The sequence below is a fragment of the Rhincodon typus genome, chromosome 3 (genome assembly GCF_021869965.1).
Source record: "Rhincodon typus isolate 14 chromosome 3, sRhiTyp1.1, whole genome shotgun sequence".
NCBI lineage: Eukaryota > Metazoa > Chordata > Chondrichthyes > Orectolobiformes > Rhincodontidae > Rhincodon > Rhincodon typus.
Window position 1 is genome coordinate 103,314,369 of NC_063334.1, and position 12,558 is coordinate 103,326,926.

General features: G+C 40.7%; 1 protein-coding gene across 1 annotated transcript in view; it reads left to right on the forward strand.

The window, feature by feature from the left end:
* LOC109914295 (interleukin-31 receptor subunit alpha-like) overlaps window positions 1–12,558 on the forward strand; it is an 84,741-nt gene that overhangs the window by 36,644 nt on the left and 35,539 nt on the right. The window contains exon 5 of the mRNA XM_048593864.1: window positions 2,313–2,443. Within this exon, the coding sequence (XP_048449821.1) occupies window positions 2,313–2,443 (131 nt within the window). The remainder of the gene's footprint in view (window positions 1–2,312; window positions 2,444–12,558) is intronic.

A 12,558-nucleotide genomic window follows, 5' to 3' on the forward strand; every position in this document is an offset into this window, starting at 1 on the left:
CCAGTCCAACTGGCATATTGAAATCACCCATGATCACTGTAAGCTTGCCTTTCTTACATGCCATTTCTAAGTCTTGCTGTATCTTGTGCCCCAAATCCTGATTACTGTTTGGAAGCCTGTACATAACTCCCATTATGGTATTTTTCACCTTAGCGGTTCCTCAATTCTACCCACACAGATTCTACATCATCTGACCCTACTTCATTTCTTGCTATTGATTTAATTTCATTTCTTACTAACAAGGCAATCCCACCCCTCTGGCCACCTGCCTGGCTTTTCGATAGGATATATGTCCTTGGGCTATTTTGCTGCCAATCCTAATGCCCTTGCAGCCATGCCTCCGTGATGCCCACCACTTCATACCTGCCAACTTCAATCTACGCCAGAGGCTCATTTACCTTATTTCATTTACTGCGTGCATTCAAATACAACACCTTCAGTTCTGTATTGACTGTCCCTCTTCTCATTGTGATTCATTTATTCAGTGTGTTTCAGATTTGATTCCTAACTCTTTCCAAACACTCTGTCCTATTTTATGTGCTGGAGACTTTAATAACCTCTCCTGAGTTCCCCTTTCTTTTCTTTTTTTTTCATATTTTACCATGCAGTTGAATCCACCCCCACAGATGTTAACCTGCTGCTTTGATTCCCATTAGCCATTATACTTCTTGACACTTTATCCTTCCCTTTCCCCCCACTTTCTAGTTCTTCTTTTCCCCTGGACATTTGGTTTCCTACATTCACTCCGGACCGTCTCTGTTTGTTTTTTTCTCTCTTGATCTTGGAAGCCCGCTTTCTGGTTAGAAATGTGTAATTACGCTAACATTTGTGATCACCAAGGCTTCTTCAGCTGGACTATTGAAATGCACGACCTTCCATATTTAGTATGACCAAGTCGGGAAGTGCATGTGAGCACCATCATCTGCAAATTCTCCTCCAAGCTACACATCTTCCCAAAAAAGGCTGGCCAGGCTTGCAATACCCACATAAATGTATTTTTTTAAAAAAAAAACCTTTTTTCTTCTTCACAATTTAGTGTTACCAAAAGAAGCCAATATACAACAGCTGAAAGGCAACTAGGAATGGGAAATAAATCCCTGCATTGCTAATGATTCCCATAACCTCTGAATGAATTAAAAAAGAATTCTATCTATCTAGCAATATGCTGTATATAGTATTCACCTCTGTATACCATTAGCCTGAGTGCCTTAATGTGGTATCTGCAACTATCTCTTACTGTTGCTCCCATTGTCTATTAATCTCCATCACATAACATTGCTGATTATTCCTGTTCCCAGTATCTGCTTTCTGTCATCCCAATGCTTTAATCTACCTTCATCCTGTTGTATTTGGTTTACAATGGGGCCTTTATGATGAATAAGATTAAACAGCTTTGTATCCTTATTACAATAATAGCTGTGGAAAGAATCTATAATTGCACAAAATACGAAATGTTTTACATTCAACCTTCCATTTTTATCTCTCTTCCATGCAATTGTGACATTTTTTCTAACTCCAAGCAACAAGTCTCTTTTAAATGCCCAGTAAATATTATTCAAATATTAATTTCATTGCAAAAATAAACAGTGTAATGACATTCTTGAAAACATGACAGTATTATAGGAGCAAATTACCGCAGATGCTGGAATCTGTACTGGAAACAAATGCTGGAAATCACTATGGGTCAGGCAGCATCCGTGAAGAGAAAGCAAGCTAACATTTTGAGTCTAGATGACTCTTCTTCAGAGCTAACCTGCTGTGATATCCAGCATTTTTTTGTTTACGACATGACAGTATTGTCGGTTTTCCTTTCAGTAGAACAGATGAGCAAGTATCTGGAACAAAACAGAAGTTGCTGGAAAAGCTCAGCAGGTCTGGCAGCATCAGTGAAGAAAAAATCGGAGTTAACGTTTCAGGTCCCGTGACTCTTTCTCCAAACTGGAACTAGTTCTGAGGAAGGATCATGTTAACTCTGATTTTTTTCTTCACAAATGCTGCCAGAGCTTTTCCAGCAACTTCTGTTTTTGTTCCTGATTTACAGCATCCACAGTTCTTTCATTTTTTATTGAGCAAGGATCTGAATGGTTATTAATTATGTATTGCACTAACTGTGCTGGTCTTGTAGAATGAAAGTTGTGAATGTAAAATTGAGCCAAATCATTAAGATTATCAGAGAAGCCGATGGTTTTTCTTGTCATTGAGGACAGTACAGTATCTGTACTGATAGGAGGCCACATTTGGGAAGGATAAATGCACCACAAAAATTACATCACTGCACTTCAATTTCAATTGGTGTGTTCTGATTGTTTCAGAAAAACCTGCAACACCTTCTGACATAAAGTACAGGAAAACAGCTGGACAGTTAAATCTGACATGGAGTACTTCAGAGAAACTGCAGTATGTGTTAGATTACAGGAAGGCTGGAACTTCCAACTGGCTTTCAGTAAGTAAAGCAAATCTTTGGAACCACAAATTGATATTTACTCATAAACCAAATGTCTTGCAATAAGTAATACAGATAATAAAGCTAGGAACACTGGAAAGCTGCAGTTACGCATGAAAGAGTTGAAAAAGCATATTACATGGTTCAATACTTTATTAGTCTTGGAACTCTCTCATAGCATTTTCCATATAAGTGGAACACTGGAAGTCTGAAAGAGGCTGCAAACACTGTTAAGGTGAAAATCTCAATCTATTTTTGGGTAACATGCTTGGGGGGGAATGTTGATTCGGACATCTAGAGAACTCCCTACTCTTCTGCATTTGGTGTTATTGGGAATTTTAAAAGACACTTATTCAACTGAACAGGCAGCTGGGGTCTCTTTCACATGTAGATTGAAGCCAGCGAACTGAGAATGCATTCGCTCAATTTGGATTATGAGCTCACTCTGGCAGGCACAGAATTTGAAACAACATTTCCACCAGTAAGTCAGCATGCTACCAACTAAGTCAAGCAAACAAACAGGGAAAAATCAATAGTCCCACCAAACATTAATTTATAGGCAGCAATTTTAGCCACTGATTGCAAAAGAGGGCCAATAAACTGGCCCCACCCTCACGATTTCAAACTGAAGTCAGTAGAGTTGCAAATCAGGTAAGGCATGGAACAGGCAGACATTCCTAATCACCAGTTTACTTTTGTACACTTTTGTACACATTTTTTTCCGGGTGATATTGATGCTTGTGTCTATCATTGCTAATATTGGGGTAAGTTGCATTATTTTGTAGTTTATCAAGTTGAAACATTAAAATGAACTACTTTGAAAGCAAACAATAGACATATTGCTGGAGAAATTGAATACCTATGAAGAGAGAAAAGAGATAATGTTTCGAGTCCTGTGACCTTTCTTCAGAGCGCGACCAGAAACTTAAACTTGGTTTTCTCTTCACAGATGCTGCCAGACCTGCTGAGCTTCTCCAGCAATTTCTGTTTTGTATTTCAGATCCAGCTAATGCCATTCTTTGTTTCATTTTACATTTGAAGCATGCTGACTCATTATTTAGTCAACTTAATTATTTTCAGCAGTGTTTGTTTAATTTTGTTAAAATGAACACTGAAGCAAAACTGTGTCCAGAATGGGCACAGCAAAGGTTTTGTGTGCTGGCCTGTGATTCAAGCTATATTTGACTTTGTTTGGGCCTCATTTAATTATTACCAGTAAAATGCAGCTCAAGGGATGTGGAATATTGAGATAATATTTGTAAAATTCAGTTGTAAGAAGTGTAACAAATTGCATACTTCACACATTCTGAATTGAAGCTTCTACTCCAGTATTGTTGCACAAGGAAGTATCCTGCCTCTGGACTGAAAGTTCCAGATACAAGCCCCACTTCAGAACTTGATGGCTAAAGAAGGTGTATTCAAACCCAGCTAAACAGGTTAACTATCAACAAATCCTTCTAGCACACACCAATGGCAAGTAGTAAGAGCGGGAAATTCATGGTAGGCCTTGTGATGGGAAGAATGTTAGAGCCTCTGGCATAGATCCAGCTATAACATACATGTAACAATGCATGTTGCCACAGCAATACACGGTCCCCGGCTTAACAAGAGCACACCACACTAGTATTGAAGCTCAGAAAGCTAATTCCGGAAAGGGTTTCTTTTCGATCAGTGATTGAATAAATTGTACAGACAGGACTTTTCAGTCTCTCCTGACACCACTAAACCTGGAAGTAATGTTTCCACCAATTGCAAATTGCTTCCTCACCAGACTCCATGATTAAAACAGTAGAAATGCCTTTAAGCTGCAATGAGACATGATAATTATGCCAGGCCAATGGTTAACATGGATATTAAAGATAGTAGTATGTGGGGATGAAATTAAAGATTCAGATTTTCCTTGTTAGCTAAGAGTGAGCAGTGGGTTCATCTTTTTAAGAGAAATTATGTTTTAAATCTATAATTTGCACCGTTTTAAGTACATCAAATGGTCAGCTCTGAATATGTACAGGCGAAAGCATGGACCAGAAAGGAAATGACACATTTTGGTGTTGAGATGACGTTGTGAACCACAAAAGTAAAAACTTGAATTTGTTTATTGACCCCCTTCCCAGCGTTGACATGTGTCACAGCTTTAAAAGTACTTGTAACTCTGATATATGCAGACAGCATGCAGGAACGGCTTGGCAGTATGCTATCAGTCAGCATTTGTTCTTCTGTTTTTAGCAAGTGCTTTGATAGCAGCAACAAAACGATGCCTGTGATCTGAATAACTGTAGCATTATACAAAGTAAGTAGACTCATATTGGTGGACTACTATTAGACTGCAATTCTTTTCAAGCTTTAACACATGATTTGCCTCTTTATGTGATACCATATAAAAGCAGAAGCATGTTGCTATTATATTACATAATTTGAGCTGCAGCAGCATTAATATTTAAATTCATTGTGTGGTACAGGAGATTACCAAATGAACATAAAACAGCCCTTCTCTGTGAATTACATGTAAATACTGGTGAGAAATTGTGTTCCATCACTCCCTCCCCCAACCGCTGCCACCACCAACACCATTCTTCCCCTGAAGAAGTTGCTAGGGATAGCTGCACAGACAGGAAAAGGGACTGAAGAACGGAAGGTCTCTGTGCACTTGGGTTGAGTGAGACAGAGATTGTGGTAAGGGACCCAGATATGAAGGGAAAAATTATTTAGGCCACTACTACTTTTTAAAATCGTGCTCCCATATACTTAGCCTCAAACTGCAGCTCCTGCCTTCTTCTGTGCCTGCTCTGCCCCTTTAAAGACCTTTTCTGTACATATGAATGTACTAATTTGGAACTGGAATAGGCCCTTGAGTCTATTCCACCAGTTAAAAAAATTCATAGCCTCAACTTCACTTTTCTGCCTTTACCTGACAACCTTTGACCCCTGTGTTAATCAAGAATCTGTCCATAAAAGCAAAATAGTGCGGATGTTGGAAATCTGAAACAAATGGAGAGAATGCTGAAGAAGCTCAGCAAGTCTGGCAGCTCTGTGGAGAGAGAAACAGTTAATGTTTCGAGTTCAGGATGACTCTCCTTCAGAACTCCAGTTCAGTTCAATGCAGATCTGAAGAAGAGTCATTTCATTCACAAAAGGCTAACTCTGTTTCTCTCTCCACAGATACTGCCCAACCTGCTGAGAATCTGTCTATATCCACCTTAAAAATATTTAATATAGAATCCCTACAGTGCAGATAAAGGCCATTTGGCCCATCATGTCTGCACTGACCTTCTGAAGACCATCCCACCCAGATCCACCCCTTCACCCTATCCCTGTAACCCTACATGGGGTTTTACCCCATGGCTAAATCACCTAACCTGGACATCCCCAAACACTACAGGGCAATTTAATAATGCCATTCCGCCCAACCTGCACATCTTTGGACTTTGCACACATCTTTTGAATACAAATCTGCTATTACTGATGGTCCACAGCTTCTCATGCATGCCCAATTCTGATGTGCTAGATCTGTTCCTTTATTCCTTTATTCATTAATGGGATGAGGGTGTCACTGGCTAGGCCAGCATTTATTGCCCATCCCTAATTGCCCAGAGGGCAGTTAAGGGTCAACCACAGAGCTGAGGGTCTGGAGTCACATGTAAACCAGACCAGGTAAGGACAGGAGTTTTCTTCCCTGAAGGACATTAGTGAACCAGATGGGTTTTTTCTCAACAATCAGCAATGGATTTATGGTAATCATTAGACTCTTAATTCCCGATATTTATTGAATTCAAATTCCATCATCTGCCATGGCAGGATTCAAACCCGGGTCCCCAGAACATTATCTGGGTCTCTGGATTAACAGTCCAGCAATAGTGCCACGAGGCCACCGCCTCCCCAGTATGTTCAAAATCTGTACCATTTAGCACAGAAGTGCCACTCAACACAGGACAGGAGCTCCTCAGGGTAGTGTCCTCGGCCCAACCATCCTCAGCTGCTTCATCAATGACCTTCCCTCCGTCATAAGATCAGAAGTGGGAGTGTTCCCTGATTATTGCACAATGTTCAGCACCATTCACTACTTCTCAGATACTGATGCTGTCTATGTCCAACTGCAGCAAGATCTGGACAACATCCAAGCTTCGCCACACAATGCCAAGCAATGACCATCCTCAATAAGAAGCTAGCTAACCACTACCCCTTGACATTCAATGGTGTTACCATCAACAAATATGCCACAATCAGCATCCTGAGGGTGACCATTGACCAGAAACTGAACTGGACTCACCATATAAACACAGTGGTCAGAGGCTAGGAATATTGCAGTGAGTAACTCACCTCTTGACTCCCCAAAGCCTGTCCACCATCAACAAAAGGCAAGTCAGGAGTGTGATGGAATTCTCTTCACTTGCCTGGATGTGTGCACCTCTAACAATATTCAAGAAGGTTGACACCATATGAACAGGAGTAGGCCATTCAGCCCCTTCAGCCTGTTCCAGCATTCAATGAGATCATGGCTTAACTGTGGCCTAACTCCATATAGGACTTTGGTGTATTTTCTTAGATACCTTTTGCTAACAAAAAATGTCTATATCAAATTTAAAATTAACAGTGATCTAGCATCCGCTGCCATTTATGGAAGAGAGAGAAAGTAGCCTTCTTTATTGGTACCACATTCACTAACATTCACTCCCTCCTTCACTGACTCTCAGGAACAGCAGTATGTACCATCTATGAGATGCACTGCAGAAATTCACCCAAGATCCTGAGACAGCACCTTCCAAAACCCACATCCATTTATAAGGACAAGAACAACAGTTATATGGGAACAATACCTGCAAGTTCCCCTCCATCCTGACATGATAATATATTGCCATTCCTTCACTGTCACTGCATCAACATCCTGGAATTCACTTCCTCGTGGCCTTGTCAGTCAACCTACAGCACATGGACTGCAGCGGTTCAAGAAGGCAGCTCACCTCCACCTTCTCAAGGTCAACTAGGGAAGGGCAATAAATGCTGGCCTTTTCAGCGACACCCACATCCCACAGGTGAATTTAAGAAAACTTGATATACCACCTGACCCTATGGAGAAAAGGACCATAACAGAATGGCCAGAGAGTGAGCTGGTGACACCCGGCATCGAGCTCAATGCTGAGGTTTCTGGGTGAGCCCTGCAGAATAGCATAACATGCAAAATAATTGTCAGAAGAGAGTAAATAGGAGGGTGGACTTTAAACATGAGAGTTTCCTTCCCCCAGGGTCCCTTGAAGACCTTAGTGTCTTATTGCGGCAGATACCTGAGGGAGGAGGATGCAAACTGAACTGTTTCAATTCTTGCTGCATTTCCACTGTGGAGTCAGGTCCATCTCAACATGGTCCCTCATGACTGTAGTTCTGGCCCACTATAAAGATCGTATTAAAAGCCGATGCAGGAGGGAAATGAAGTGGCTAACAGCTACGTCTGACTGAGATGCCACATTTCACACATGCACGAAACTTCCTTCAGTTCCTTCCTCTCTAAGCAACAACTTGTGCACAGCTAAGAGTTCAAAACCAGAGAAAATCTAGCTGCTTTTCTTAATAGTTACAGTAAGTGGTTTTGTTAGTGCTGTACTTCCTAAAACTCTTTTCTGTTTCTCTCCGATCTGCTGTTGGTTATCCTCAGAACTGGTTGTCATATCATATATTTTTTCTGACTGTTCATTCATCCCTTTTGAAAACACATATTGAGTTAGCTATAAAATGATACGAGTATAAAAGATGATTGGAAATATACTGAGTTTAGATATATCACAGAACGAATCATTTAAATTTCTGTCCTAAGGTATTCTCCCCTCCTCCATTTAAGAATCTAGTCATATGCACCTGACTTTGGAACAATTTGAATGACAACATCGGAAGATAATTAATGCTATCTAAACAATTTGGTCCAGCTCATTCATTCACTCCTTCTCATGTGACGTCTCATAGTTTCTTATGTGATCACAGGGTTTTCACCTGCACTGTCTCTTCTGGAAACCCATGTCGAATGTTGAGCTTTCTTTGAATGTGTAGAAAAAACTCCCTAATAGCAGTCACAGTCATTAAAAGTTGAAATTTGAGTTTCTTCACCCTTCTCACATTTAGTTTCAACCACTTTTATGTTTTCGTGTCTCATATAATCCATCAGGTTATCTGTCAGATGCTTCCTAAAAAGTGTAGTTTTCTCCAGGCTTTCCTCAAAATACTGAATTTCATAGTCGGAACATACTTCAAATGCTAGAGTATCTCCTGTGATCAGTATTAAGCATAATGTTCAAAGTGCAACTAACCAGATAATTGTATGCTTTAATCATACCTTTCACTGATTTATCTGTCATTCCAACTGTGTTAGCAATGTTGATTGGTACTCTGCATTGACTGTTTCTATTGTACATAAGCATGCAAAAACTATGAGCAGGAGCAGACCATATGCTCATCAAGACTTCTCCATTGGTCAATATGATTATGGCTGGGTTTCAGCTCCACTTTGACTTGATTAAATGCCCTCTTAATTCCAAGTCTGTTATTTCATGTTATTGGTGAATTTAGGCTTTGTTGTGTAAAAGACTTCAAAATGCTGCTTTAGCTGAAACCTGTCAAGACTCCCCCTCAACATGCATGCATTTGGTTCAGTTCACAGCTGATGTGCTGTTACCTATGTAGCAACTGTACTCCACAAAGTAATTCATTGCATATGAAGTGTTTCAGCTTTTTCAGAGCTTTGTAAAGGCATCATTTAAATATAAATATTTCACTTTTCTCTTTCATTAATCCCAATACTTTCTTTAGAGGTCTGCATTGCTCAAAGAAAATGAGCAAATGCTCACACTTCACTAGACCAGCTGCACTCTAAATTATGAGAATGCAAGTTCTTAAGGTTCCACACAGGATGTAAAACTTGTGCTTATGGAAATTCTTAGGATAAAATGTATTGCAGAGTAAAACTGTACCTCTTTCTTGTCCAGTGTAACCATTAATGCTGAAACATCATCATGCTCTTAAATAATTTGGAAAAGTAGCAGCCATTCACATTGAGTGTGCCTCATCAGACCAGTATAAACAATGGAACAGCAAAATTTTACTTGATTCTCTTCAAATTTTACACTTTTGGTATGCAACACAGCCAAGTTGCTTTACTTACAAATCATAGAATCCCTACAGTGTGTAAGCAGGCTATTCAGTCCATGAAGTCCACACCAACCCTCTGAACAGTCCCCCTTGTGGGATTTCAAATAAACGTGTTGGACTGTAACCTGGTGTCATGTGACTTCTGACTTTGTCCTCCCCAGACCAACACCAGCACCTCCACACTCAAACCAATATGTAAGGGTTCTTGTGGCCCAGGGGTAGTGTCCCTGCTTCTGGGCTAGTGACTGGTGTTCAAGTCCCACCTACTCAAATACGCATCATAGCCTATCCGAATAGGTCAATTCAAAGATGTTCAAGTACACACTTTTAGCAAGAGCTTTGTTGGTTTACCACACTCCATTAAACTCAGTTCCCGTAACAGTAGAGAGTTTTACAGCACAGAAAGAGGCCCTTTGCCCCTTTGTACCCATGTTAGTCATCAAACATTCATCTATTACAATCACATTTTCCTGTGGCACTTCAAGTGCTCATCTAGATACCTCTTAAATGTCTTGAGGGTCACTGTCTCTACCATCCTTTTAGGCAGTAGGTTCCTGATACCCACAACACTCTGGGTGAAAAAAAATTCCTCAAATCCTCTGTAAATCTCCTGCTTCTTACTTTAAAACAGTGCCCCCTGGTTACTGACCTGTTTAAGGGAAACCATTTCTCCCTACCTACCCAATCAATGCCCCTAATAACTTTGTACACCTCGGTCAGATCCCTCACTCCTGCGCAGGCAACATCCTGGTGAATCATTGCAAAGCTATGCTGACTATCCAACAATGTTAGCCACACTGGCCTATAGTTTCCTGGTTTATCCCTAACACCCTTCTTGAGTAGTGATATCATATTAGCTATCCTACAGTCCTCTGGCGCCCCTCCTGAGGCCAGAGAGGATTTGAAAATCAGTATCAGAGTCCCTACAAACTCTTCCTTTGCCTCCCACCGCAGTCTTGGATCCATCCTATCTGGGCCTGGTGACATATCCAATTTCAAGCCTGCTAAAACCATGAATACCACCTCCCACTCAATGCAATTTTTTTTCAAATATATCACTGTCCCACTCCCTGATTTCTAGACCTAAATTGTCTTTCTCTATTGTGAATACAGATGCCGAGTACTCATTTAAACCTTCGCTATATCTTCTGACTTCACAAAGAGATAGCCATTTTGGATCCTGATGTGCCCTACTATTTCCCTGATTATTCTCTTGCCCCAATTTAATGATAATACACCTTTGCATTTTCTGTTATGTTAGCTTTCAATGTTTTTTAATGTTCCTTTTTCACTCTTCTAATTCTTCATTAAGCAACCACCTGCACTTCCTATTCTCCTCTAGGGTGTCTGCTGTTTTGAGACTTTGGCATCTACCATAAACTTTGTCCTTTTTTTCCTTATGCAATCGTGTACATCCCTTGATATCCAGGGTTCTCTGCATGACTTAGTCCCTCTCTTCACCTTTACAGGAACATGTTGGCCCTGCCCTCTAACGCTTGTCCTTTTGAATGTCTCCTGCTGCTCCATTTGGGATTTTCCTGCAAGTAGCTGCCCTCAGTCCACTTTAGCCAGATCCTATCTTATAATATTAAAATTGGCCTTCCCCCATTTGAGAACCAGTCTGTTTTGTCCTTTATCCATTACCTTAAGTATGACTGAATTATCATCACTATCACCGACATATTTCCCCCACTGACACATTTACCACTTATTCAACTTAATTCCCTGAATTTATGTCTAGCTCCAATCTGTCTTGTAGGACTTTCTGTGTGCTGACTTAAATTCTCCTGGTTTTACCCTCTCTAAGCCTTTTCCACTTAGTCTATCCTGGGTAATATTGGAGAAGTTGAAATTCCCTTCTATAATATTTATTGTTTTTACACTTCTTTGAAATTTGCCCATGTATTGGTCTTTCTATCTCTCCCTATTTGGGAGCCTATAGTCCAAACCCCAGTAAAGTTATTTCCCCCTTTTGTTTTTCAGTTCTACCTATATGGTCTCATCTCAGGAACCTTCTAAAATAACACCCCTCTTTACTGTAGTAATTGACTCCTTAATCAATATTACAACAGCCCCCCCTTTGCCATCTCAGATAAAGGGTCTATATCTAGAATACTGAGCTGCCAGTCCTGTCCCTTCCTCAATGTCTCTAAAACAGCAATAGAACATAGAACATAGAACAATACAGCGCAGTACAGGCCCTTCGGCCCTCGATGTTGCGCCGACCTGTGAAACCAATCTGAAGCCCATCTAACCTAAACTATTCCATTATCATCCATATGTTTATCCAATGACCATTTAAATGCCCTTAAAGTGGGCGAGTCTACTATTTTTGCAGGCAGGGCATTCCACGCCCTTACTACTCTCTGAGTAAAGAACCTACCTCTGACATCTGTCTTATATCTATCACCCCTCAATTTAAAGCTATGTCCCCTCGTGCTAGCCATCACCATCCGAGGAAAAAGGCTCCCACTGTCCACCCTATCTAATCCTCTGATCATCTTGTATGTCTCTATCAAGTCACCTCTTAACCTTCTTCTCTCTAACGAAAACAGCCTCAAGACCCTCAGCCTTTCCTCATAAGACCTTCCCTCCATACCAGGCAACATCCTGGTAAATCTCCTCTGCACCCTTTCCAATGCTTCCACATCCTTCCTATAATGCAGTGACCAGAACTGTACGCAATACTCCAAGTGCGGCAGCACCAGAGTTTTGTACAGCTGCAACATGACCTCATGGCTCCGAAACTCAATCCCTCTACCAATAAAACCTAACATACTGTACGCCTTCTTAACAACGCTATCAACCTGGGTGGCAACTTTCAGTGATCTATGCACATGGACACCGAGATCTTTCTGCTCATCCACGCTACCAAGAATCTTACCATTAGCCCAGTACTCTGTATTCCTGTTATTCCTTCCAAAGTGAATCACCTCACACTTTTCCACATTAAACTCCATTTGCCACCTCTCAGCCCAGCTCTG